Source organism: Prionailurus bengalensis, chromosome A3 (assembly GCF_016509475.1).
Source record: "Prionailurus bengalensis isolate Pbe53 chromosome A3, Fcat_Pben_1.1_paternal_pri, whole genome shotgun sequence".
In the NCBI taxonomy this organism is placed as follows: domain Eukaryota; kingdom Metazoa; phylum Chordata; class Mammalia; order Carnivora; family Felidae; genus Prionailurus; species Prionailurus bengalensis.
Genome location: NC_057354.1, coordinates 126426489 through 126453543, shown reverse-complemented (window position 1 = coordinate 126453543; position 27055 = coordinate 126426489). Strand labels below are relative to the sequence as shown.

Here is a 27055-nt window from a genome sequence, read left to right as displayed (position 1 = left end):
GGACAAACAGCTTTTTGGGGTTGACTATATCAGTTTGCATGCTTGACTTACTCTAAGGGATTGTTCAAGGTTTTAAATTTCCCAAAGGACAGGATTATGTCTGAGTTTCTCTTGTGGTCTTCACACTGGAGAATGCATAGAAAACAGTAGGTACTCAGCAAGTGTCATGACTGGTATATTTTGGACTAGCTTATATCAAATTAAGAAAGAGAGCAAAAGCTATATGTCAGCAGCAGTCTTCTTTACCTAGAGCCGGGGCAGAATATGTATACATGGGTGCAGTAGAGATAGAAGTGGGGGTAGAAGAAGCAGGAGAGGGCATGAAGAGGAGAGGAGGCGGCAAATCCTCAGACCTGTTATGTAACTGCTATGTAACTGAAGCATAGAACGTAATGGAATGACTATCTGTTCAGGATGGGTCCTATGGCCATGGAATTAATAACAACTTGAAGTGGAAGGCTGTATATTCACAGAGAAAACAGAATGTAGCTTTTGAAGGAATCTCAGTCCTACCATTTATTAGCTGCACGTTATTGGACAAGCTACTTTTTCTTTGCGAGTCTTAAGTCCTCCATTGGTAAAAATGAGGGTAATAATAATGTTCTGTTACAAACATTTGGTTTGATGAGAAAATGAGGTAACGTGAAAATAACCAGCTCACTGTGCCTATTATGCAGTAGATTATGGTTAATAACCAATAGATGTTTCTTGAAATCAAAAGAAAAATAACAAAATAATAATAACAACGAAAGGCTAGGATATTACACTTCATGTCACATTTTGAAGTGGTAGCCAAAGTTTTTTTGTTTTTTTTTGTTTTTGTTTTTGTTTTATGTAAACATTGGACCTACCTGCCAGGCCCAGAGCCAGAGACTTCAAATATGAAGCCTTGTAGTCCAGAGGTAATGCACCCTTGGGTAAGCTTCAAAGAACCTTCCCCAGGTTCTTCAGGTTCTCCAGACCTTCTGTTTGGAGCTCATCTTAGATGGAAAGTGCCCTCTATGAATAACCTGCTGATTTATTTCTCAATGAGCAGTGTCAAACTTGGTGCAGGAGTCAAAATTGCAGGTGGAGTGACCTTTTCATTTTGCATTGATTAAAAGCCTGGTCACAGAGGCAACAGAATAAAAAGCTCCAATTTTCAAGAGTGTATCTAACCCTACTCTTTCCTTCTTTGAAGACCAATATTCTACAATGATGGTGGGTAACAATTCAATCAACCAACATCCAAAAATGAGCAATGCTTTGTAAAAATAACTAGACACCTGAGATAGCCCATTAAGTATTCAAGCATTCAGGTTCTAAACTTATCCTAAAGAGTCATCAATATGACTTACACATAAAGGTAAGTGCAGTGGTATTCAACAGCATTGATAGCTCAAAGAGAAGTAGCTTGAAGGTAACTTGAAGGTTCAAAATATTTTCAAAATATCAAGAGGAAACCTTTCCAAATGAACTAAGTTCTGAGGTCCAATCATCTGAAATACCTATCTAATTACCCTAGAGATCCACAAAAGTGGCTTCTGTAATACCAGACTCACTGCTTTATTTCTCCTCCCCATCCCTAATTATTCATTTTTTGATTAATGCCATAAGGTACATGAGCTGTGATGGTGCCGAATTTCTGTGCCCCTTCAATGTGGAACATGTGGTCATCAAAGAAAATGTGGGGCCTTATCTTTACCAAGATGGGACCTTTGGGGGCTCCAGCAAGGAAAAGAGCTTCGTCTATCTCTAGACCCCAGCGGCGAAGGGTTTTCAGCACTCGGGCGCCTGAACTGGCTGCACTCCTGGCTGTAACCAGGTAGGTCCTGATAGGGCAAAGTAACCGTTCGTCCTTGGCATAAAACTTCTTTTGCAGTCTGCCTAAATCTTCCAGAAAGCCTTTTAAGGGACCCTGTAAAAGGAACATATGTCATAGCTGTGATCCAGTGAGCTAAAGGAAGTGAATGCTGAAAAAGCAGAGGCTTATAAGAGCTTATAAAAGGATATAATACTGCATTAGACTGTCAGTATTCTAAGGCCGATGGCAAAGTCCTGAAACTCCTTGTGTTTATGTGAATATGTTTCCTTTTGTGGAACTATCCTTGCATTGCTGGAATAAATATAGGATAACCATATAATTTATCATCTAAACATAGATGTTTTAAGAGTGAAAGAAGTTTCTATACAAGTTAAACCGGGGCAGCAGACATAAATTATCCATGGCAAAATGGGAAACTCTAAATAAAGTCTGGTTAATCACTGAAGCACTATTTTGGTTTGCTTTTTGTGAATTGCACATTTTATTATTATAATTTATGCTATATTATAATATATGCTAGTTAAGTGACTTCTTGGCTTGAATCTAACCTTGTCTTAAATTTACAATTACCTTTGTATATCTTCACACTTACTTTTATCTTCATCTTTCTGAACACTTAGTTCTAGCTGTTTCTCTGGAATAGAGCAAGAATTGGATTCTGCTATATGATCCAATATGGAATTCTTAATTTTTTAAAACAAAGTTGAGTTTTAGGCCATTTATATTTATTGGCATTACTAATATATGCGATAATGGTTCTGTCTTAGGATTTTTATTGTATTTTCCTTGTTTATGGAGTATCTTTTTTCTTTGTGAATGTGTGTATGTGTGTTTCTTCTAACATTTAGGAAGGTTTGTAGTATTTCCTTATATTGGTTACCTTTGTAACTTTAACTTTGTATAGTACTTTTAGTCCTTTATTTTTTAAATATCAGACCTAGTGTTTTTTTATAATGAGAAATAATGAAATTACAGTCCTTTTTTTACCTCTCTTTCATCTTCTGTTTCTTTGCAAGCATCCAATTTTACTTGTTCCCTCTTCCTCATTTTCATTATTAAAGATTCCTATATTTCTATTTATCAGTTTTACATCTTATCCTTTGATCATTATTGTAACTGAAGATATCAACATACTTATTCTTCCTTGGATTTTTTTCCTCCGCATTTTTCTTGTTTTCATTAGTGATATAATTTCTACATCGTTAGGACATATAATGTGTACTTTCTTTTCTGTCACCCTAATCCCTACAATTGTTTTAGTTTTGGCTCTATGGTTAAATATATTCTGCATCCATTTGTGCCTCCGTGTTTTTATTCATCTACATGTGGGCCAATATGTGTCTTCTAGACTAATTTTCCCAAGAAAATCTTATGGAAATAACAATCTCTGAGAATATAGTATGTTTTCAACTGTTGATCTATTTTCTTTACTTGAATAAACTTTTGGCTAGATATAGAATCTGTGATATATATTTTCTCTCCAAGTGATTTTATAAGTAGTGCACCACTGTCTTTTGCTATTGAGTGCTGCTGTGGAGAAAACTGAAGACAGCTTGATTTTTTTCCCCCACTCATATGTGCAGACTGCCCAAAGAATTACTTTTTCATCTTTGATGTCAAAATATTTTACTAGGGAATGTCTTGGTGATGATAATTTTGTTCTAGTTCCCAATTACATAATGTCACTTTTAATCTTTATTCTTTTAATAGTTTACTTTTTAAATGTTTTTATGTACTTTTTTTTTGAGAGACAGAGAGAAAGAGAGAGAGAGAGAGAGAGAAGAAGAGAGGGAGAGGAAGGGAGGGAGAGAATGAACTGGGGAAGGGCAGAGAGAGACAGAGGGAGACACAGAATCCAAGCAGGCTCGAGGCTCTGAGCTGTCAGCACAGAGCCTGATGCGGGGCTCGAACTCATGACTGTGAGACCATGACCTGAATCAAAGTTGGACACTTAACTGACTGAGCCACACAGGTGCCCCTAATCTTTTAATAAATCTGACAGTTTCAGATATTTTATTGATTTATATTTTGATATAATTTTGCATCTTTGTATTTACCACACACAATCCGCTCCTCCTCCCTTCAAAACATAATTTAAGTGTTTTCTTCAGGGATTCCACTTATGCATATGTTGGATTTTCTTTACCTATGATACATTTCTGTCATTTTTTTCTCTGTAAAATCCTATTTTTCAATTTTACTCATTTCCAGAGTTCTACCATTTAACATTTTATTATCTCTCCCTTGATTCTTGCATTTCCACTTTATGACCCTGACCCTGCTTTATTATGTTTTTAAAAGTCATAGTAAATGTTTAGTCACAATTTTTACCTATGCTTTGGCCACTATTTCTAGTGAGAGATCTACATCTGTTATTAGATTTTGCCCTTTTTTGCCTTTGTCTCAGTATCTTTGTGTATGTTCTGTGCTGCTTCTGTTTTTATTACTCATCACTGAAGCAGACTGGTTTTTCTGGGAACAATTAGAGAGTTTATGGGGGAAGGACAAGGATAGTATTGTAAGACTGACTTGTTTTCAATTCAAAAGATCCCTTCCCTGCTGTCCTGGAAACAAACTGTTTATTTATAAACATGACTTAACAGATGATCTTTTGTCTATTTAGATCTAAACATTATTTAGATCACTGTTTCTCTAAGGCTGCAAATATCAGGAAAAAAAACATGTAAAATTCATTTTCTAAAGGTGTTCTAAAACTATTAACTATTTCTAAAATTGGCAACAGCAGCAAAGGGGGTATGGTGACTGTTGGCAGGATCCACCCTACTAACAACTAGTTTGGCTTTGAAACATAGAGGAATACAGTTCTCCTACTGCTTTTGAGTAGTTTCCAAAGGGAATAAATAGGGACCAGTTTATGTCACCATATTCAGAACGGGTGTCCGTATCATCCTTTCTAGAGACAATTTAAATGTAAAAACATAGGGATGCCTGGGTGGCTCAGTCAGTTGAGTGTCTGACTTCAGCTCAGGTCATGATCTTGTGGTTTGTGAGTTTGAGCCCTGCATTGGGCTCTGTGTTGACACCTCAGAGCCTGGAGCGTGCTTCGGATTCTATGTCTCCCTCTCTCTGCCCCTGCCCCATTCACGCTCTGTCTCTCTTTCTCTCAAAAACAAGTAAACATTAAAAAAATAAATGTAGGGGCGCCTGGGTGGCTCAGTCGGTTAAGCGTCCGACTTCAGCCCGGGTCACGATCTCGCGGTCCGTGAGTTCGAGCCCCGCGTCAGGCTCTGGGCTGATGGCTCAGAGCCTGGAGCCTGCTTCTGATTCTATGTCTCCCTCTCTCTCTGCCCCTCCCCCGTTCATGCTCTGTCTCTCTCTCTGTCTCAAAAATAAATAAACGTTAAAAAAAAAAACTTTAAAAAAATTTAAAAAAATAAAAAAATAAATGTAAAAACATAAATCGGTTAAAAGTAAAAATTATAGAAAAGATATGCCATGCAAACACCAGTGAAAAAACCCAAACCAAAACAAATAAAAAAGCTGGAGTGGTTATATGACTATGAGACAGAGAGACATTACATAATGAAAAGGGATTATTTCACCAAGAAGACATAACAATCCTAAATATTTAGGCAGTAAGCAGAAGAGATTAAAAATACATGAAGCAAACACATATAATTGAAAGGAGAAATAGGTTAATCCCCAAACATACTTGAAGGCTTCATCCCTGCCTCCTCAATAATGGATACAAGAAGTAGGTAGAAACCTACTGACAATATGGAAAACTTGGGCAATATTACCTAATACACTGTCAATTTAATCTAATTGACATGTTTGACTACTCAACAATACAGAATCAACATTCTTCTCAAGTACACATGAAACATTAACCAAGATAGACCATATTCTGGGCATAAAACACTCCTCAATAAATTTAAAGAATTGAAATCATATAAAATGTATTCTTTGATTACAACAAAATTCTATGTGGAATCGATAAGAATGAGATATCTAGTAAAATTCTAAATACTTGACAGATAACCAACTTTTTAATAATTTTTTAAATTTTTTTTCAACGTTTATTTATTTTTTGGGACAGAGAGAGACAGAGCATGAACAGGGGAGGGGCAGAGAGAGAGGGAGACACAGAATCGGAAACAGGCTCCAGGCTCCGAGCCATCAGCCCAGAGCCCGACGCAGGGCTCGAACTCCCGGACCGCGAGATCGTGACCTGGCTGAAGTTGGACGCTTAACCAACTGCGCCACCCAGGTGCCCCAAGATAACCAACTTCTAAATGACCCATAAGTCAAAGAGGAAGTCAGAGGAAAATTAAAAAATACTTAGAATTGAATGAAAATTACAACTTATCGACATTTGTGGGATGCCATCACAGCATCATTTAGAAGAAATTTTCATGTATTAAATGCTTATTTTAGAAGTCTTAAATCAGTGTCCTCAACTTCCATCTTTAGAAACTTAGAGCTGGCTATTGAGAAGATAAATAAAATTGTTGTCTAGCTAGACTAAGAACAGGGGAGAACCACAGAGAAGACAAATATTACTAATATCAGGAATGAAAAGGTATATATCACTACAATCCTAAAGATAGTAAAAGCAAAATAAGAACATATGAAAACTTTATGCTGATGAATTCAGTGACTTCAATGAAACAGGCAAATTACTTTAAAGATACAAACTCATAAACTGATGGAAAGTAGGACAAAAAGAGAAAATCTGAGTAATAGTTTATTAAAAATAATTGAATTTTTAGTTAAAGCCTTCCTACACAGAAAAGTCCAAGCCCAGATGATTTCTCTGTGAAAGTCTACCTAATAGTTGAAGAAGAAATAATACGAACTATACACAAAGTCTTCCAAAAATTTGACAGGAAGAAAATATTTCCCACAGGATTCTGTGAAGTTAGCATTATTCTGTAAGATATTACCAGAAAGGAACACTATAGAGTTATATATCCTTCAGGAGCATAAAGGTAAAAAAAAATCCTAAATTATATTTTTACAAATTGAATTTAGCAAGATATAAAAAGGGTACTACAACATGACCAAGTTGAATTTTTTTTCAACTTTTTTTTTTTTTTTTTGGGGACAGAGAGAGACAGAGCATGAACGGGGAAGGGGCAGAGAGAGAGGGAGACACAGAATGGGAAGCAGGCTCCAGGCTCTGAGCCATCAGCCCAGAGCCCGACACGGGGCTCGAACTCACGGACTGCGAGATCGTGACCTGGCTGAAGTCGGACGCTTAACCGACTGCGCCACCCAGGCGCCCCGACCAAGTTGAATTTATACCAGCAGTGCAAAGCTGCCTCAACATTTTTAAATACATCATTGTAATTTAGCTATCAATACACTAGAAAAGCCACATGCTTTTTTCAATACATGCAGGAAAGAAATTTGACAAAATTCAACATGCATTTCTCATAAAAACTCTCAAAAAATAGGACTAGAAAGTAATTCCCTTACTTGGCAAAGGGCATCTTGAAGAAAACAATAGATAATATACTTAGGAGTCAAAGACTGAATGATCTGTTCCTAAGATCAGGGATAAGGCAAGGATGTCCCCTCTTATCACTCTTATTGAACATTCCACTGAATTCACAAGCAAGGGTAATAAGGCAAGAAAGATAATTAAAAGACATACAAAATGGAAACATAGAAATAAAAGTGTTTTTATTCAGTCAATATTGTCTATGTAGAAAATCTCAAGTCATCTATGAAAATTTTACTATACTAACTAGTGAATTTAACAAAGTTGCAACATACGAAGTCAATATGCAAAATCTGTGATAACAGATTGGAAATCAAAATTTTAAAGTACCAATCCCAATAGCACCAAAATTATGAAATACTTAGGTATAAATCTAACAAAGTATGTACAATATCTATATACAAAAACATTTGAAACACTGAAAGAAATCAAAGATGACCTAAATGAATGGAGAGATGTACTATACCCATGGACTGAAAGACTTGATATTAGGACATCCCCCTGCCTCCCCCAAGTTTAAGCTATAAATTCAACATAATCATAATAAAAATTCCAGCAGAATTTTTTTTTTCAGGAATGGACAACCTAGTTGTTAAATCTATATAAGAATGCAAAAAAAAAATTCAGAATATCCAAAAGAATTTTAAAAAATAACAAATTTGAAGAATTCACACTACCTGATCTCAAGACTTACTATAAAACTGCACTTATCAAGACAGTGTGATATTGGTAAAAGCATGGACACCTACATTAAAGGAACAAAAAGCCAGTCTTTTTCACAAATAGTGCTGGAACAATTAGGATATCCATAGGCAGTAAAAGTGAACTTAACCAATACTTTGCACAAATACAAAAGTTGATTAGAAGTAGGTCATAATCCTAAAAGAAAAAACCCTAAAATTATAAAATTATGTGCAAAAACATAGGGAATTTATGTGACTTTGGCAAACAGTTTTTACATATGACATTAAAAGCATGATTCATAAAAGAACTAACTGATAATTTAAACTTCATCAAAATTGTAAAATTTTGATCATTGAAAGACAATGAATGGTATAAAGAGAATAGAAAGACATGTTTGTCTTGAGACTGAGCGAAAATATTTGCAAAACATATCTAATAGAGGATTTGTATCTCGAATATGTTAAGAACTCTCAAACTTAAATAATAAACCCAATACAAATGAGCAAGAGATTTGAGCAGATATTTTTGCTAAAGAGCATATATGATGGCATATGTTCAATATGATTTATTGTTAGAGAAATGCAAATTAAAACTACAGTGAGATCCGGAACAACTTAAAAGAAGCAAACAAAAAAAAACAATTACCAGTACAAAATACTGGTAAGTATGTACTGCAACAAAATCTCGTATATAGTGCTATTGGGAATGCAAAGTGTATGGTCACTTAGGAAAATAGTTTCACAGTATCTTATAAAATTAAACATATACTTAACATGTGACCTAGAAATCCTACTCATAGATGTGTACCCAAGAGAAATGCAATCTTATGTTTGCACAGAATGCTGTATGCAAATGCTTAAAGTGGCTTTATTTATAAATGCCAAAAAATGGAAACAGTCTAAATCTCCTCCAACAGGTAAATGGATAAAGAAAATGTGGTACATCCATAGAAGAGAATATGACTCAGCAATAAAAAGGAACAGACGCTACTGATACATGGAATGGCATGGATGTATTTCAAATGCATTATGCTAAATGAAAGAAGTCAGATTCAAAAGATTGTATACTGTGTGGTTCCATTTATGTGACATCTGGAAATGGCAAAACTATAGGGACAGAAATTATATTAGTAGTTGCAGATCCTGTAGATAGCAGGGTAGGATGACTACACAGAGGTATGAGGGAATTTTGTGAGTATATTGAGTATTTTGAATTTGGTCATGGTTTCACAACGGTATACATTTGTCAAAACTCAGAAGCATCCAATAAAAATTAAGAATTTTACTGTATATAAATTATACATCAAATGTTATGATTAAAACACACAGAGACACAGACACATACATACACACAGAGTTGGAGACCACTGTTTGAGAATGGTGAGACTAAGTAGGGATCAAATCAGGAAATGTCTGTTCATTGTTATAGTGCCACACTGGAAGCTTATAAGCCACCAGAGAGTGGCCAAGTTAATCTTCTCTAGGTGTTTCATTTTCTGGGGACTCTCAGCTCTCCTCTATTTGAGACAAGTGGGACATTGTCATGACCAAGCTGCAAGTCCCATGACCAACATACTTGAAAGGCTTGGGTAGGAATTGTACCTCAGTTGTACTTCTTTCTCATCAGTGGAACACATTGGCAATACCTGATATTTATAGAAAAGCTACGTTTACTATGTAAAAAATAGCATCTTTATGGGGTGCTTGGGTGGCTCAGTTGGTTAAGTGTCGAACTTCGGTATGATCTCAAGATTTGTGGGTTCCAGCTCCGCATCAGGCTCTGTGCTAACAGCTCAGAGCCTGGAGCCTGTTTCCGATTATGTGTCTCCCTCTCTCCCTGCCCCTCCCCTGCTTGTGCTCTATTTCTCAAAAATAAACATCAAAAATAAGTAAGTAAGTAGGTAAAATAGCATCTTTATCCACTTCCAGAAGGACTGCATAATGAAAACAAGTATCTTCAGTTGAAATTTGTTGGGTATTCCAGCAATAACTAGCATTGGGCTTCACAATTTCAATGTTTAATGGGAAGAACAAGTTCTTTAACACGGAAAAGGGAAGTGATTAATGCAAAATTTAAAATAAATTTGATTTACCTGAGATGAGAAAATGGTATTTTAAGATTATCTTGAAATAATTATGATTTTGAATATTTTAAGTGTTCTTTTTTTGGAAATTTCCAAATTTCAGTAATAGACTACTATACAATGGACTCTGAATTTCAGCAGAGTTACTAAAATGTAACAAAGGATTTTCCTCTCAATTTCTTAACAATGAACAACTTCATAACATAAGATCAAGTTTTCCAAAGAAGCTGTTAAGGCAGGGACCATGAAGTTTTGTGCACATGTGTGCACACGTACACACACACACACACACACACACACACACACACAGTTTAAATATCGCTTGCTATCACAAGGCAAATTAGTGAAACTTTTCAGCTTTCTGTTAGTCTATTTATACTTTTACAAGTATAATAAAAATAACAATATTTGTTTATTTTAAGTTCAAGAAAAGCTGAAAAAAAGACCAATTAAATAATTAAATTCTTTGGTAAAATTCTTAGATTAAAACTAAATGGTCCATCAGTTTAGATTCAGTTTAGAGAATAGCTTGATGTTTCAGATTTCCTTTGGTTCAGGAGTTGTAAGTTTTGTTTATTTCAGACTGTGACTTTAACATTTCAGTTCATGGGTTGATTCAAAAAACTTAAATATTCAGTTTCATTTTGACTCAGTGTTCATAGCTTGCACTTACTTGAGGCTCATTGTTTGATTCAATCTGAGCTCACACTTGTGCAGATTTTCTCAAATAATGCCTTTATTGAGTTTGAGGTCTATGGTCAAAGAGGTCCATAAATGTTTACTGAACCTATTGGAAATCACTTTACTATTCTGAGAACTTACTATGTAGAAATGGTCTACTGGTAAGCCATATTACCTCTATTACTTGTAATTTGGAGGTGAACTCATTATCATGAGAAGATCATAGAAACATTTCCAAAACAGGATAGATAAAAGAACGCTAAAACAAAACAAAACTAAAAACAAAACAAACCAAAAACAAAAAGTACCCAACTCGGCAGCAGATGTTTCAAAATGAGGAGTTCATGAAAGAAAGGGAGCAAAGTGTGAAGGATACGAAGTGAGGAATAGCCTGCCTAAAATAATTCAAAACATTTATATGTTGGAAAATAAGTAGATCAAAATTAATTAGAAATCACTGAACCTACCTGAGCAAGAGGCTTATTCTCAAATAGTGCTTCATGTTGAAAGAACTTGTCCAGCCCGTGCTCCTTGGTAATATGTTCAGATTCATCTGAGAAGAGGACGGCATCCCCATCAAAGGCCACGCGGAGCTGTGTGTCACAGTAAGCCATGTCTTTGGCTCCATCAAACATAGTTGCAGAGGCGATCCCTGGCAGACCATGGAGATTTATTAATAGTCTTCCCAGAAGCGTCAGTTTCTTCTACCATTTTAATGATTAAAAAAAGAAAAAAATCTTTGCAGTATTTTTTTTCAAGCTATTACCTGATGACTCAACTGCTCTTTATAACCACGCATCCCCCAACTATTGTTTACACACTGCCTCCATTTCTATAAGGGATGGGAAAGTGTAAAAGCAGTTGTAAGACAATCACTGAGGATGTCCACCTCTAGAAGGTCAGAGCTCTAAAAGACAGCCTTAGGGGCTGCCACTCGTTGGAAACGGCTTACCAGAAAATTTAACAAGCCACATAATCATATATGAAGCCCAATGAAAGTCAACACTAGCGCAAACCTTCGATAAAACCAAATGAATACCTTCTTGTATGGCTTCTTGTACTTTTTCAGAATCTGCCGAAAGATATAAGTTGGTAAGATATGCCTTCAAATAGCCAATGGGGCTTTTTCCACCAGTCAGACAGAAGCGGTCAATTAGTAAGCCTATTATTGGGCAAGAAAGACTTTGTTATGTCAGAGACTAAAGACAATCTACCTACTATAAATGTAAATCAAAGTTATCATAGGAATAATTGAGTGTCTATTGAAGTTTTAAAATTCATAGCACTAATATTGAAAAACTGCTATATTACATTTAAAAAGCTATTTTATATAATAGTGGATGGGTTTGGTACATGATAATTCGTTAAGTATGTCTACGTAGACCATGCCAATTTACCCTCACAACAACTGTATGACAGGCATTATTCTCATTGTGACACAAAAGGAAACCAAGACATAAAGACTTGTCTAAGCCCATTGGTTCATGAGGACTCTTGTCTAGACTAGAGCATAGTTCTTTTCCTTCAACCACAGGCTCTTCACTTGTTGAAAGAGATAGTTAATGTGTGGCTCTGTTTTAAGTACCATTTCTGTATTTCTTCAGTAACAGTACAATAGTAATGACAAGCAGTGCCAGGATTTAAACTGTTTTCTAAAAACAACAACAAAAGGTCTGAAAGTGTCTCCTTCTTCACTTGGAATTTTAAATGTAATTATTTAGCAGACTAAATATTAAAATACCACTAAATGTCTTTCAAATCAACAACAATTGAAAAGCAAACGCTAGATGTTGGTGAAAGTTTTGTAAAACAGGTACCCATATTCACTTTAGATGAGGGTATAAACTGCTATAAGTTATCTAGAAAGTAACCTGACAATATGTCTCAAGAGCTTTTATTAGTTTATAGCTTTTGACCTTTTCATAGTTTATTCTAAGGGAATAATCTGAGGCTCTGATAAAGATTTATGTGGAAAGGTCTCAGCTCAGGATTATTTATAAAAGCAGAACACCGTTTAATGATATGAGAATAGCTGAATAAAGTATAACATTATGCATATGAGATAGTACATACCCATTCAAAGTATTTTTAGGTACATGATGAATGGGTACCTGCATGTGATACAAAGCAGAATTTTGAGTCTAGTCGTTGTGTTTCATCTGTATGGACCAACAGAGTAGATAGAGTCCATTGACAGTTGAGGTGGAAGTGTTTGCTACTGTATGAACAAAATACTCTTGTTTTTCACTTAAGCCAACATTGGGCATAAGTGGCACCGAAGTATACTCTACAATCCCTTAAATAATATTAATTTAAAGGTCAGAAATTATTTGGTGGCATGGGGGACTTCAGAAATGATTAAAACACCATCCCAATTCGCAAGTAAATCATAGTTCCCTGAGCAGCCAGACACGTAAAACAGATAATTGTAATCTAACAGGCCATACGTAGCAGAAGGAGACACAGATTGCATTCAATACTCAGAGAAGAGAAATGATGCTTCCAGGTGAAAGGTTGTTATTTCATGAGTAAGGCTGTGTGAAGAGATGGAGCTCAGTCAGTTCATTAGCAGAACTGTTAGGTCAATAACCATGATTCCTTATGCTACTAGCCATGATGGACCCAGTTTGGCAAGGGTCAAGAGACCTAAATCACCTACTAAATCAAATAAGATTGCTGTAAAGTTAATAGCTGCCATAACTGAGTGATTATGCTGCTCATCTATACCAAACCTTTTATATACGTTCTCTTTTCATGTCATAACACTATGAAAGCTCCTTTTTTGAAAGGCAAACATTTTTTAAAGTACGTCTCAGACATCAGCCTTATAATTAGGATAATGTAAAACTCATAATTTGTAAAATACATCTTGATTATTTATAAGTATGCCCACTTTAAACCCACTTTAAACCTTGAATATACCAAAGTTCAACCTTACTCTGACTTCACATACCCATAAGACTGGATATGTCACTTAAAGATAGGCTAAAGGTCCTCAGATAACAAGTCAGGTAATTCCATAACAGGAAAATGAGGATTTTTCTCTTAAAGTATCCAACACATTGATGGAAATGCTATGAGAAGACTAGAGTCAATCCAATTTTCCATGTAAAGGAACAAAGACATTTTTGCTGGCATGGATCTGATGTGCAGGGAAAGCAGTCAAAGAGAATCAAATTGTTAAGAGTCAAAAGGAAAGGGGAAAACCTGTAAACCTTAGACATGGATGTGTGGTGAACAAGAAGTGTGATCACCCAGAGAAAGCCTCTGGGTTGATGGCTCCTTGAAGTCAAGTTCAGAAGTGAAAAACATAAAACAGAGAAATATATCGCAGGAGCTGGGATTAAGTCTTTGAAATTCACACTTGACAAGTTAAGTCCGGAGCTTTGGGCCCAACTCTGCTGAAGTTAAAAATGAACATGGCCTCTCTTTTTCTGACATAGGCAAATAAACATTCCTCACGCAGAAGGGGGTGTCAGTATCAAAGACGTTGCGTTGGTTAGGCCACAGTTAGCAAAATGACATGGCTTCTCCCTTCCAGAGCAGCTAGCTGTTCTTCCACATGTTGTTTATTTTACTTACCATAGTGATTGACGCTGTTTATAAGCCGCACTCCCACTTGGGCATGGTTATTAGTCATCAGTACAATATCAAATAAGTCCTGTTCATTAGGATACAGCTCACGGAGTCTAGCATTGACATGCTGCAGTGCCTGCAGGTTACAAACATGAATGCATGTAAAGAGGGCCAGGCAAGGTGGGCATTGGAGTCTGGAGTCTGGAGAGAAAGGATAGCATCAGTGTCAAATTCAAACTCTGAAGACTCTTCACTGAGAGATTATGGCTCCGTTAAGGCAGGGTTATGTCATTCATTCCTGTATTTCCAGCCTCTGCTACACAGGACATCAGTTAATGTTTGCTGAGTAGATAGGGAAAGTTTGTTGAAGACTGTTACATTTGACTTCTTAGAATTATCTCTGTGGGGTAGGTAGAGGGAAGGATCAGGTTAACCCTTTTATGCTTTGTCTTTTTTTTTTTTTTTGGATTCATAAAATCTGCTTTTCTGGATCATCTGGTGATTATTTTTTATTGTGAAAATATAGAATGCTTCATGAATTTGCAGGTTACCCTTGCACAAGAGCCATGTTAATGGGTTCTGTATTGTTCGAATTTTAGGATATGTGCTACCAAAGCACTTTGTCTATTTTTCAAACATGAGTCTTTAAAATAGGTTAGTGGTTTCCTCCGATGCATCTACCACGCCCCACAAATACCTTCTACTCACAACTTGTGGAGATGTCATTTATTTCTGTCTGGTTATAATGTTATGGTGTAAAATTTTATAAGTTATATAGGGGATCACAAGTGCTATACGTTTCAGTGTGAGTTCAGACAACTTTACTTTCTCTATTAAAATCATGCCTCTAAGCACCAACCAAGATCATCTCAATATTATGTTTGGGGCAGCTAAAGTGAATTTCATTTTGTTTCTAATGCTGGGATTGTAACTCATTATCGTTTCCAGTTACCACTCCTTCTAGGAAGGGAACAAAGGTGTCTCTTACACATGTCATCATTAGAACTCGGCTGAGGGCCATCTCAGCATCCCAAATCTAGAACTGGAGACCCTTTCTCACCAGTCTAGGAGCCTCTGTGAAAGCATAAGTTGACCTGAGGTCAACTTGAAAAGGGCAAGAATTACAAAGGTAGAACAGTAATTATAAAGAAACCTTGATGAGTTCCCAAGGACCTGCCTGGGTCCTTCCGTCTCCATCCAGGGTTCTGACAGGAGGAGCACAGCTTTGGAGAGTACCTTGACAAAGCGGAATGCAGGCCCTGGGGTCAGGATGACATTCTCATTGGTGAGCTGATATTCCATGTACTTTTCTAGACCCTCTTCCTCGAAGATTTTCCTGCCGTCCACCATGTTGAAAAGTGCCCGGGATGACACAGCGATGGTGATGGCATGCTTGGGTTTGGGCTGCATAAAAGAGGTGCCAATGCGAGGACAGTCACACAGAAGGAAGGGATCAGCAAAGGGGCTCATGCCAGGGCAAGGTGGAAAGGTGGAAAGAAAACACCTAGGCGTCCGCTTGGAGCACTGAGATGCTGGAGACAGCAAAGGGCTGAGATTCCACAATCCAACACCCGCCCCACCCTCCAACTCCTGAACCTACAGGGGTGGGGGTTTAGGGGGAGGAGAAGCAGGAGGCTGGGCAGGACTTCCCTACACATTGGAGAGGAGGAAGGTTGGGGGAGATTCAGGCTGTAGGGTTGCAGAGAGGGGGAGTCCCGGGTTCCAGGTCGGTGGGCCACGCTCACCGGTCGGGGGCGAGAGCAGCTAGGGGTCTTCTCATACAGAGTTCTCACGGATGCCCAATAGGCCTCATCCTCTTCCTCCTCTTCCTCCAGCTGCTGCTGCCGGGGCAGTTCTGACAGGCAGTCGCGGTCCAGCTGGGTGGAGTAGGTCGTCTTGCGCTGGGCATAGGACTTCCATTCAGTGGGGGGCGTGCGAGGAGGGTATTCCCGTAGCTGCATGGAGTCCCGAGCGATGCCATGAGCCCAGGCTTCTGGATTCTCCTGCATCTTGCTGCTGCGCCGGGACTGGGAATAGGACTCCGGGGGAGTGGGAGGGCTCGAGTCGAGAGGCATGGGTGGCGTGGGCGGCGAGGGCTGCGCCGACAGCTCTTTTTGGGAGTCTTGCTGGCTGGGGGAGGTGGATGAAGTCCGGGAGGTTGTGGAGCTAGCGGGGAGCTGGAGCGAGAAAGTGGAAGTCTGAATTAGATGCTCGCCTTTCCCCCTATCTCTGCCTAGCAGGAGTAAAGGACCCTTGCCCTTCCCTTTGTTACATTTTTAGCCCTCAGTTGGATCCCGGTCATCCCAGCTCCTTTAAGTAGGGCTTGGAGGGGCTCACATGTTTCAAGAACCCAGTTATTAGGTATTTCTGTTAAACAGACACAGAGACAGACTGCTTGTATTTTCCCCTCCTTCCTCGCCCCCCCCCCCCATCCCATCAGCACCTCACACTGTTTTTTTTTGTTTGTTTTTGTTTTGTTTTAGTTTGGAGTAGATATTACAGGTCTTCTTGCCCTTAGGCAGCTGGCACATAGTTCCAAAGTTCTATGCCTTGCTTTCATTTTAACTGCTCATTCAGAGACCTCCAGGTAGGATGGAGGGCTTGAGTAAGGGACCTTGCTCACCACTGCCTTCATCTGTGACCTCCAGTTAACTATGAGCGACTAGACCAGATGCTCCCACCAGCAGACTCTACAAAACATCTGGAGGCATCTCTCTCTCTATTTGCCCTGTGATTAATGCAGCAATTGCTGGGAGGGTTGGTAGTCTAGAGAACCAAGGGTCTCCCTGTTGCCTTCAGAACTTTGTGCCAGTGGAGCTCATTTGGAGAGAATCATCTAATTAGAAAGGAAGTATACCTGTGCAGTAAGTTATTAAGCACTTATATCTTATTTCAATTTTGATGATTGTTTCACGTGTTTCAAAAGACATTCTTGGTTAGATTATTGAGCCACTTTTCAAACAGGAATAGATGGATTGTAGGGATACATATTCTCCATCTAGGTCTGTGTCACTCTCTCTGTACTCAAAAACTCAATCTCAAAACTAATGTTTTCTTCTCATGGGACAAGGCTTCCATAAGGGCCCAAAGCACCACCCAATCTAACACTTTTCAACAACTTATTTCCTTTGTTGATTTTTCCACCCCATCTTCTAAGGCTTCGGTACTCAGTTATTGAAGGAAGGAAAGATGGAAGGAGAAGTCAAAGAGCATAATCATTAAGTGTACAGTTTATAGACCTGGTAACCCTGGGTTTTAATCTAGCTCTATTAGTGTTATTAATGTGAGATCTTAGGCAAGTTACTCTGTGTTTCAATTTTCTCCACCATAAAATAGGGCTTATAGGTTTGTTTGTTTGTTTGTTTGTTTTTTTTAATGATGACTGAATTAGCTAAAACATGTAAAATGAATAGAATAGGGCCTGGCACATAGAAAGCATCAATAAAAAATTATCGTCATCATCATCTTCATCTTCATCATCATCATCATCATCATCATCATCGCCATTATCATTATTATATCATGTTCCCTTCATTTCATCTCCATCTCTACCTTAAGACTGGCACTCTTGCTTCTGGTTTCGTCTACTGATGGAGCTCTGGTGGATGGGCTCCGTGAAGTTCGTGACCACTGACTTCGCACAACGTACCCCCGAGAATCAGTCTTCAGCAATGGTGATTCTTGTGATTCCTTTGGAGGAGAGAAGAGACCCAGGAGTATGATGCCCCATCACCCACTCCTGCCATGCATGTACCTACAGAACAGCCATGTCAAGCTAAATATAGCAGAGTCCAGTGAGAAGGTCCCTGGCCTATATGATTAATTCAACCTTGACCCTTATGTACTATTCTAGCTCTGGCCCAATCCTAAACTCTGTGAGGGACAAATAGTGGGGATCCACCTGGAGGAGAATCCAAAACTAAGAAATCTGATGTCTCCTATTTTTTTCACCTGTGACTCCTCTTATATGGAACATAGTAGAGTTGACCATTTTTCCTCACTTTTCCCCACTTGTTCCCTTAAGGGTAAGCCTGTTAGCTGAAACTAAGAAGATGTGATTCACCATTTTTGACCCTACTACAAAGATGAGGGCAGGTGCCTCCTAAATGGGGCTGCAGCATGGCTCCAAAGCAGCTACCGAAGAGGGAATAGAGCACTCTGGCATTTCCTTTGGGAGGAGTAAGAATGGAGGACACCATGGAGAGGCAAGCGGAAGAGTTTTTATTCCCCATATCCTGCCCCTCACCCAGACTGCCTGTGGCTCCCCTCCAAAATCAGTTGTTTGATCTCTGCTCACCCTGATCATGGTGATCTGCCGGCCCTGCTCCCACAAGAGGCACATGTGAATATAAACACGTATTGTGCGGCAGGGGCCAAGAAGTACTGTTCCCTCCGCTGCACAAAGGCAGCGTCTACACGACGAGTGACCTCGCATGGGGCAACATCTCAGCAAGTGATTCGGATTGACTGCACGCCTCATCTGAAAGATTGTGCAGAAAATGGTCAATGCGATGGCCAGACTCCCCTTCCCTCCCTGATTTGAACAATGACCAGTCTCCTCCCATAGGCTGAGCAGAGAATATGGCTGTGGTTTCTACACCATATATTCTATATGAACATGGGGATGTGTACTGGTGGGGAAGGCAGGGACCAGCTTCTCCTAGTCTGTCCTTAATCTCTCATGAGAACATTAGGTTTCCCTTAGTAGAAATCTCGGCAGCTCAGTCTTCTCTCCCAGAACTCCCCTGCTGCCTTACATTTTCTGTTATGCTTTCTACTCTATAATTCACTCGTCATATCTAAAGAGGTCAGCTCACCTGCGTGCTCAGACGAACTCCTGATTTCTCAGAATCCTTTCTTTTCTCTGTGTCTATGCTGTCTTTTGAGTTCTTCGATCCAGTATCATTCTTAATATGAAAACAAAGTGTATTTATTAATTTTTTAATCCTAGGGGCATTAGAAACCTTGGGTTTAGGAATGGGAGGATAAATAAAAATTAGAATTTGTCTCTTTCCCAATTTAAAAGTATATATAAATTTTAGACATTTTCTCTCTGTTATAACAGGCATGGGTAAAAATAACACCTATCAGAGAACTATATAAACAATTTTTTAATTTAGAAATTTGTTGGCTTATATATTGAGGCACGAGGTATTTATCATTTAAAAAATGATAACAAGGGAAATGCTATGGCAGAATTTTCTAGGGCCCAGCCAGACTTAAATTTAATGTGAAATTGCTCACACAGAATAATTTTTTTTCTCTCCATTCCTCTGAAGATTGCTGCATGAGGAACTTTTCCTTTTGCCACGTAGAATTAAAACTTCTCTTGTTTGTTTTCTTAACAAACCAGAACTCCAATCTTCTGTGCATCTAAGCCTCACCAATGTTAGCTTAATTTTTAAAATCAAGGTTCTTAATCCCATGCAGATCTAATGACCGACCTGTCTTCAGTACATATTTTCTAATTACTCATACCAGCTACAGTGAAAGGATGGACATTTCTTAATTAACAAACTTGTAGGGAAGTCTGTGTAGGAGAGCACAGGCAGATAATTCATGTCATGGACAGCTAGTCAAATATTTCCATTTTCAATTGCGGAACATACCATTGTGTGTGTTTGTATTGTTTCATACTAATTCGGCAGCTGTAATGCAATCAAGATTAGCATTATTTCTGTTTTAAGAGCTCATCTTCTAGCTTAGACCACGGTGCTCAGGCGCAGTCTAGGCATAAAGCTCTTTGTGCATCTGTGTTAGTTGAATGATGGAGACTGTGACTGCAGAGAATGGCAGAGCTGTGTGGTCCTAGAACTGATCTTAAAATCCTCCTAGCCATTCTCCACACCACCACCCTAAAATCCCGTCAAAAGATATTTTAAACCCAATCCTTCGTCTCTATCCCTAGTATCATTGCCTGGTTCCAGATCTCAGATCGGGATAGGACTGCATTCTCAGAATTATAGACTTTTGGTCAGGTTTCATAACTTTAAATCCTCCCAACTTCTAGATCTACCCCATCAATTTAAAGTGACCTTTATCAAACATAAATCTAATTATGCTTCATTTCCAGGTACACCCTTCATTTGCTTGGTTTTACAGACCAGGAGCCTCATGGTGCATCCTGTCCGCCTCCAACTCGCCCTCCACCGTACACTTTTATCTCTGTGTTTGCTTGTGCTAAATGACTTGCATTTGCCTCCATATCACCCTATTTCCTTGTAACCTCCTCTTCTCTTTAATGTTCTTCAAAACCCAGCTCAGCATGACCTGGGAGAAGTTCCCAGAGTTAAACATTCTTTTATGTTGCCTGTGTCTTTTATACATATTTTCACTGAGCACTGAATTGTATTTTGTTTATATATTCTCTTTCCTACTAGGCTGTGCATTCTTCACAGATAGCAACAGTGTTTCCACCTCTTGCCACTGACATAGGGCCTCAGCCCAATAAAGGCTAAATAATTCAATTGATTGCTACTGTATGCTCTAATCTCATTCTTCTCCATTCTTCATTTCCTTTATTTTCCTTCCCTTTTCTCCACATGCAGTCATTATCTGAAATGATTTAATTGTTGCCGAACATTCCCAGAGGTAATGCTATCTACATTTGTTGATATCTACATTTCCTTAGCTCTTTGGCAAGATTCTAGGACATTCAACTCACTCACCTTCTTTTTCTGCTTCAGAGATGTTTGACTCATTTCTTTTAACTGGAATTTCTTTTGTTGTTACGCAGGTTTTCCTCTCCCCAGCTCCATTTCCTGTTGTTTCTGTTGCTCTGCCTAGGTTTGCACTTAGAATGTCAAATTTATGACATCATATGTGATTCCATAGTAACAAACTGACTCTCTATATATGACTATAAAAAAAGCAATAGTATTTCTTCAAATTTGAGTACATCTACTCATAACCATTCTTAGAGTTTTTAGGAAGTGATGTCTAAACAATGTTAAAATGTTTTATACGTAGCAATATCAATATTACTCCTTCCTTCTTTTTAAACATTACTATATTACTGATCAGGTAAAACCCACTGTGGATGTACATTTTCTGGTACTGCAAAATTGAATGGCAAACTCATTTGCGGCCCCGATCATTTATTATTGTTTACCCCAAAAGATTTTGGAGAACTTTGTGCAATCTGGAGATGATTTTTGACAGCTGAGGTTTTGTTCTCATGGAGAACAATGGAGTTTAGACCTGTTTTTAGTTTCATGTTGGGTGTTTCTTTCACAATGGCAAGGTCATTTCCATTTTACAAAGTCAAAGCACCTTCCCTTGGACCAGACTGTAGGAGAATGATACCTGCACTGTCGTTTTGCTATTTGCCCCATCCTCGAAACTTTAAGCGCATATTTGTCCCTCTTGTGTGCACACAGAAAATATACAATCCAGCCCCCAGCTCTGGTTTACAGGGTCTGCTAATGTAATGCATTTAATGGTTCTGGTTTTATCTTCACCCAGGCTCTAGGAAAGAGACTCACACACCAGCCTGAGTTGGTCAAACCAGCAAGGACTAAGGCAGATTTCCTCCTCTCTTAAATGGAGTTAATAATTTAATTTGAATATCAGAGGAAGTTTTTGAAAGCTTTAATCAAAGCTCTCCAAGGAGTCTTCTAGATAGTAAAACACATTGGCTCAAGTTTAGAGGCCCTCGGTTTGAATTCTTTCCCCACTGTCACCCTGTACCTCACCCCCACCCAGTATCTCTCTGAGATTCTGAACAAGTGGTTTAATCTTCCTAAATCTCAACTTCCTTATTTGTAAAATGGAGAAAATGATGGTATCAACATCAAAATGCACACAATGATAGTAATTGTGATAGTTGAAATAGTGTGAAGTACTTAAGACAGTTCTTGGCATTTATAAGTGATTAATAAATGTTAGCTCTTACTGTGTTACTCATAATTATGCTATTGCTATACTAGAGAGTTCAAACAGAAACTCTCTCATCTCCAATGCAATCTGGTTGTAGGAACAGAAGTTTAAAAATACCTATTGTTCATATACATGTATAATCAATCAAATATCAGTTTGGTGGTTCTTCCCGTATCCTAGACTCTCTAGCCCCACTGGTGAGACAGAGCAAGGAGGGCAGGCTGGAAGGGAGCAGTTGTTAAAGTAGCAGGAGCAAAAGCTGGAGCGCTCTGAGACTTGCTTTCTTTTCTTTTTTTTTTTTTTTAATTTTTTTTTTCAACGTTTATTTATTTTTGGGACAGAGAGAGACAGAGCATGAACGGGCGAGGGGCAGAGAGAGAGGGAGACACAGAAACGGAAACAGGCTCCAGGCTCCGAGCCATCAGCCCAGAGCCTGACGCAGGGCTCTAACTCACGGACCGCGAGATCGTGACCTGGCTGAAGTCGGACGCTTAACCGACTGCGCCACCCAGGCGCCCCGAGACTTGCTTTCTATAACACACAGGAGGAAGATTTTGCAGAGATGAAGGATTGAAGAGTCTGGTTTCTGACTGGTTCTTGTAGCCAGGATCAGCCTTTGCTTCTTGTCCTTTCCATGACTCTTCCATGTAAATCAGCATTCAATAAGTTCCTTGATTATTGCTCCTTTCCCGTAGCACACAGCCTCAGATAGACTATGAGCTTCATGAGTGTTTTGAATTTTTTTGTGTACCAAGATTTAAATATGTCATTTTGTTTTGAGTGCTGAGGATGATGTTAAAGAATTATTCGTATTTTTTCAGATTTCCTCATTTGTCTTTCTTTATTATCTGCTGATTAACTTTGTTATTGAACACTGAAAACTACGCATACATGTAGGCAGTTGTGGTAGTCAGGATTCTCTAGAGAAACAGAACCAATAGGAGATATATAGATATGTAGGAAGACATTTATTGTGGGAACCAATTCATGTGACTGTGAAGGTTCTTCTGATTGCCATCTGCAAGCTGGAGAATGAGGAAAACCAGTGGTATGAGTCAGTATCAATCTGAAGGCCTGGAAAGTAGGGTAGCCAATGGTGAACTCCCAAACCAAGGGCAAAGGCCAGAGAGCTTGAAAGACCCCTGGTTTAAGCTCTAGGGTCTGAAGGTCTCAGTATCAGGAGCTCTGATGTCCAAGGGCAGGAGAAAAAGGTAGATGTTATGGCTCAAGAAGAGAGAGAATTCACCCTTCCTCCACCTTTTTTGTTCCCTTTGAAGCCTTAATGGGTTGGATGATGCTTGCCCACATTGATGAGGGTGGATCTTCTTTGCCTAGTCTACTGATTCACATGCTAATCTCTTCCAGAAACATCCTCATATATACACCCAAAATCATGTTTAACCTGATATCTGGGCATTCCTTAGCCTAGTCCAGTTGTCACATAAAATTAACCATCACAGCAGCATATCTCTTGTTTGTCTTGGGTTCATTTCCCCATGAGTTCAACCTTGGTAATAAAGCCAAGATACTACAAAGTTATGACACTGTCATGTACACTTTCCAGATCAACCAAAATCATTTTCTATAGTGAAAGTTTGATTCTAGTTGTGGATGAAATTTTTTTATTTAAAAGAGTTCCATAAAAGGACTCTAAAAGACATTTTAGAATACCACAAATGTGTATAACTAGGCCTTTCCCATTCCTATTTTTGGCTAATGAATTTTGATTCTTGCCATGGTTATCGACAGGAATATACCCATTCCCTTGACAGAGCTAAGAGGATTTTGCATAATCATTTGTGGGACGTGACTCCTACTGGGTCATCCTTCTGCTATTTCTTATTTTCTTGTGAAGCTGTGATATTGTGCAAAATTTCTGGGGACACCAGGAGACTCTGCTTTCGCCAGGAGATTTTCGTAATGTAGGAGGCATATTGCTTAATACAACTAGGCACTAGTGCACTGGGAAGACTCCAAAGAATCTTTTTTTTCCACTATGTCCATCCAGGTATATTGAAATAAATATGGTGGAAAGTGGCTCTATTGCTCTCATAGCTTTTCTTCTCTGAGTCTAAAGATACACAAGTAACTAGCATGTCAGAATGTCAACAACATTTATTAATATTTTAAACTGTTTGTACGTATGCATATAAATAAGTCCAAAGATAATGAAATTTAGTGAAAATTAGAGAGTTCAAAAAAAGGCGCCTGTGAACTCAGTATCCTAAGATAGTCATAATTATATTCTTCCAAAATTTTTTCACCCATTTGTCTGACATTTAATTTTTCTTCCTTTGTAAAATATTATTAGAATTATATAGTATATACAGTTCAGTATCTTGATTTTTTTCTATATAATATTAAACACATCTATTTTCATGATATTACTTGGTCTGAGTAATCATTAATTTAATGACTCCATATGCTCTACAGTGGGTCTGCTACAATTTGCATAAGTATTTCCCTATTATTGAATATTTGGAGTATCTCCAGTATTTTGCTATTATGAATAATATTTTCCTGAGTATCTTCTTTCTCAGCTAACATAAAGTTCTTAGTACAAAATCTTTCTTTCCATAGTGACTAGTACATTCAGACATGTGTTGGATGGGCCCATCAGAATCCAAGTGCTCTTGATGGAGTGTTACTTGTGTTCAAGAGGGCCACATTGGGTTGGTTGGGATTTAAGCAGATGGCATTTATTTTGACCTGACTTTGTTTATTGTCTCCTTTGGCCTCACTGTCCTGAAAATTTTTCATGAGCAGAGACCTGTATACCTTGTCCACTGCTGTTTTCCTGGTGCCTAGAACAGTTACTAGGAGGTACCACAATAAATATTTCTTAAATAAATACATCATTCCCTTAAGAAATGCATAGCAGTAATAAGCAGGATACAGAGTGCTGTGATAACAGTAGTGGTGAAGATGAGAGGAGACCCACAAGGTCAGTGAGTAGGAAGGAGAAGTACAAAAACACCTTATTTTTTCCCTGTCTTTTTAAGTTCTTTTTCTAGATATCAGTGGTTCTCAAAAACAAACATGCATCAGAATGACCTGGATGGCTTATTGAAACAAGACTGTAGTAGGTGAATGGTTACACAAACGTCCATACCATGGAACGCCTTCAACAGTACAAAGAAAACATTGATTCTCACAACAACTAGGTGACTCTCCAGAGAATTATACTGAGTAAAAAAAGCCAGTCCCCCAAAGCTATATTTTGTTTGATTCTATTTATATAACATTATTGAATGACAAAATTATAGAAATGGGGACAGTAGTGGCCAAGGTTTAAGAAGTACATGAGGCCAAGATGGAAGTGAATGTGGCTATAAAAGGGCAACATGAGGGGTGCCTGGATGGCTCAAGTGTCTGATTTTGGCTCAGGTGATGATCTCGCGGTTTATGGTTCAAGCCCTGTGTGGGGCTCTGTACTGACAGCTTGGACTATGGAGCCAGCTTCAGATTCTGTATCTCCTCTTTCTCTGCCCTTCCCCTGCTTATTCTCTGTCTGTCTGTCTGTCTCTCTCAAAAATAAATAAGCATTAAAAAATTTTAAACGAGGGGCGCCTGGGTGGCTCAGTCAGTTAAGCGGCCGACTTCGGCTCAGGTCATGATCTCGCGGTCCGTGAGTTCGAGCCCCGCGTCGGGCTCTGTGCTGACAGCTCAGAGCCTGGAGCCCATTTCAGATTCTGTGTCTCCCTCTCTCTGACCCTCCCCCATTCATGCTCTGTCTCTCTCTGTCTCAAAAATAAATAAACGTTAAAAAAAAATTAAAAAAAAATTTTTAAACGAAAAAGGGCAACATGAGAGATCCTTATGATGGTGTAAATATTCTATATTTTTAACTTAATTGTATCAGTCTCGATATACTGACTGTGATATTGTACTATAGTTTTGCCAGATGTTGCCATTGGCATATATTGGGCAAAGGGTGATGGTGATGAAGTTTTGGGGTGATGGTGGGGCTTGGGGGGTTCAGAGCTGATGGCTAAGAAAGAATTCTTGAAGACGTTTTTGGTGTAAAAGGATGATTTTATTAAAGCACAGGGACACGACCCGTGGGCAGGAAGAGCTGGACTGGGGTTGTGTGGAATGGCTGGTTATATACCAAGGACTTGGAGTAGGTAAAATCAAAAGGGAAGTTTCCAAAGAGACTTTCACATGCTAAAGACTTGCTGGAAACCTAACTATTGTCAAAGCTAAGGTTGTTTTTCCCTCTAGCAAACAATTAACATTAAGACAGTAGGGAGTTCCTGGACTTTAGGCCATTGATGGGGTTGCCTTTTTCTTGTCAACTGGTGGAGACTTATTTATTTTGTTTTTGGGTAGTGGGGGTGTCCAAAGAATATCATACAGGTCCCACCTGGCAGGGGTGGGGTGCATGGGGGAGGCTGAGGTGTGGGGGTTGGGTAGTGGTGCTGTTAGCCTGAACTTGACCCTCAGCTGGCCCACACTCTCTCATTAATGGGATGGTTCTGTATTATTTCTTATAATTTCCTATGAATCTATTATTATTTCAAAATTTGTAAAGGTTTACTTTATTTAAAAAAATATACATTGATTGTTGGGCCTCCTTTCCAAGGTTTGTGATCATTAGGTTGGGATTAAAGCCCAAGAAACTGAATTTGTAATGAGTACCCAGATGAAGTTGGTGTTGCTTGTCTAGAACTACACTTTGATAATCACTGAACAAGAGTAATTAGGAATTCTTACCACTCACAGTAGAGCTCTAGCTAGCCCACATTTAACCACTTCAAATAGTCTTCTTACCTTAAATTTTATCTGTTGTGGTAAAATCCACCATCAGTGAAACTGCTTCTTGGATCGGCCCAAGAAACCCCATTACTCATGATGGGGCTTTATCTTGATAGGGAAAAAT

General features: G+C 38.6%; 1 protein-coding gene and 1 non-coding gene across 4 annotated transcripts; both read right to left on the bottom strand.

The window, feature by feature from the left end:
• Nucleotides 1–486: 486 nt before the first annotated feature.
• On the bottom strand, nt 487–27055 carry NT5C1B (5'-nucleotidase, cytosolic IB). Of its 3 annotated transcripts, XM_043604480.1 has the most exons (12): nt 26947–27054; nt 20964–21088; nt 19113–19202; nt 18593–18775; nt 17848–17985; nt 16041–16472; nt 15532–15699; nt 14302–14431; nt 11759–11881; nt 11187–11371; nt 2397–2438; nt 1784–1897 (listed from the first exon to the last, which is right to left on the bottom strand). In XM_043604480.1, the coding sequence occupies exons 2-11, from the start codon at nt 20994–20996 to the stop codon at nt 2427–2429; spliced, it is 1494 nt and encodes a 497-aa protein (XP_043460415.1). In that variant the 5' UTR covers nt 20997–21088; nt 26947–27054; the 3' UTR covers nt 1784–1897; nt 2397–2426. The 3 variants fall into 3 exon arrangements, with proteins under 3 accessions (XP_043460413.1, XP_043460414.1, XP_043460415.1); XM_043604478.1 differs by lacking the exon at nt 2397–2438 and having other exon boundaries at nt 487–1897; nt 26947–27055; XM_043604479.1 differs by lacking the exons at nt 2397–2438; nt 18593–18775 and having other exon boundaries at nt 487–1897; nt 26947–27052.
• On the bottom strand, nt 14812–14914 carry LOC122467386. Its single transcript, XR_006292924.1, has one exon. It is a non-coding gene; the product is annotated as a U6 spliceosomal RNA (small nuclear RNA).

What these genes read in the sequence shown, in the direction of transcription:
- NT5C1B (XM_043604478.1), bottom strand. Translation starts at nt 20,996, where the DNA reads ATGAGTCAAACATCTCTGAAGCAGAAAAAGAAG. An exon ending in GGCAGATCACCATGATCAGG is followed by an intron (nt 17,986 to 18,592) that starts GTGAGCAGAGAT and finishes TCTCCTCCAAAG; the next exon opens with GAATCACAAGAATCACCATT. An exon ending in AGAATAAGCCTCTTGCTCAG is followed by an intron (nt 1,898 to 11,186) that starts GTAGGTTCAGTG and finishes TTCCTTTTACAG; the next exon opens with GGTCCCTTAAAAGGCTTTCT.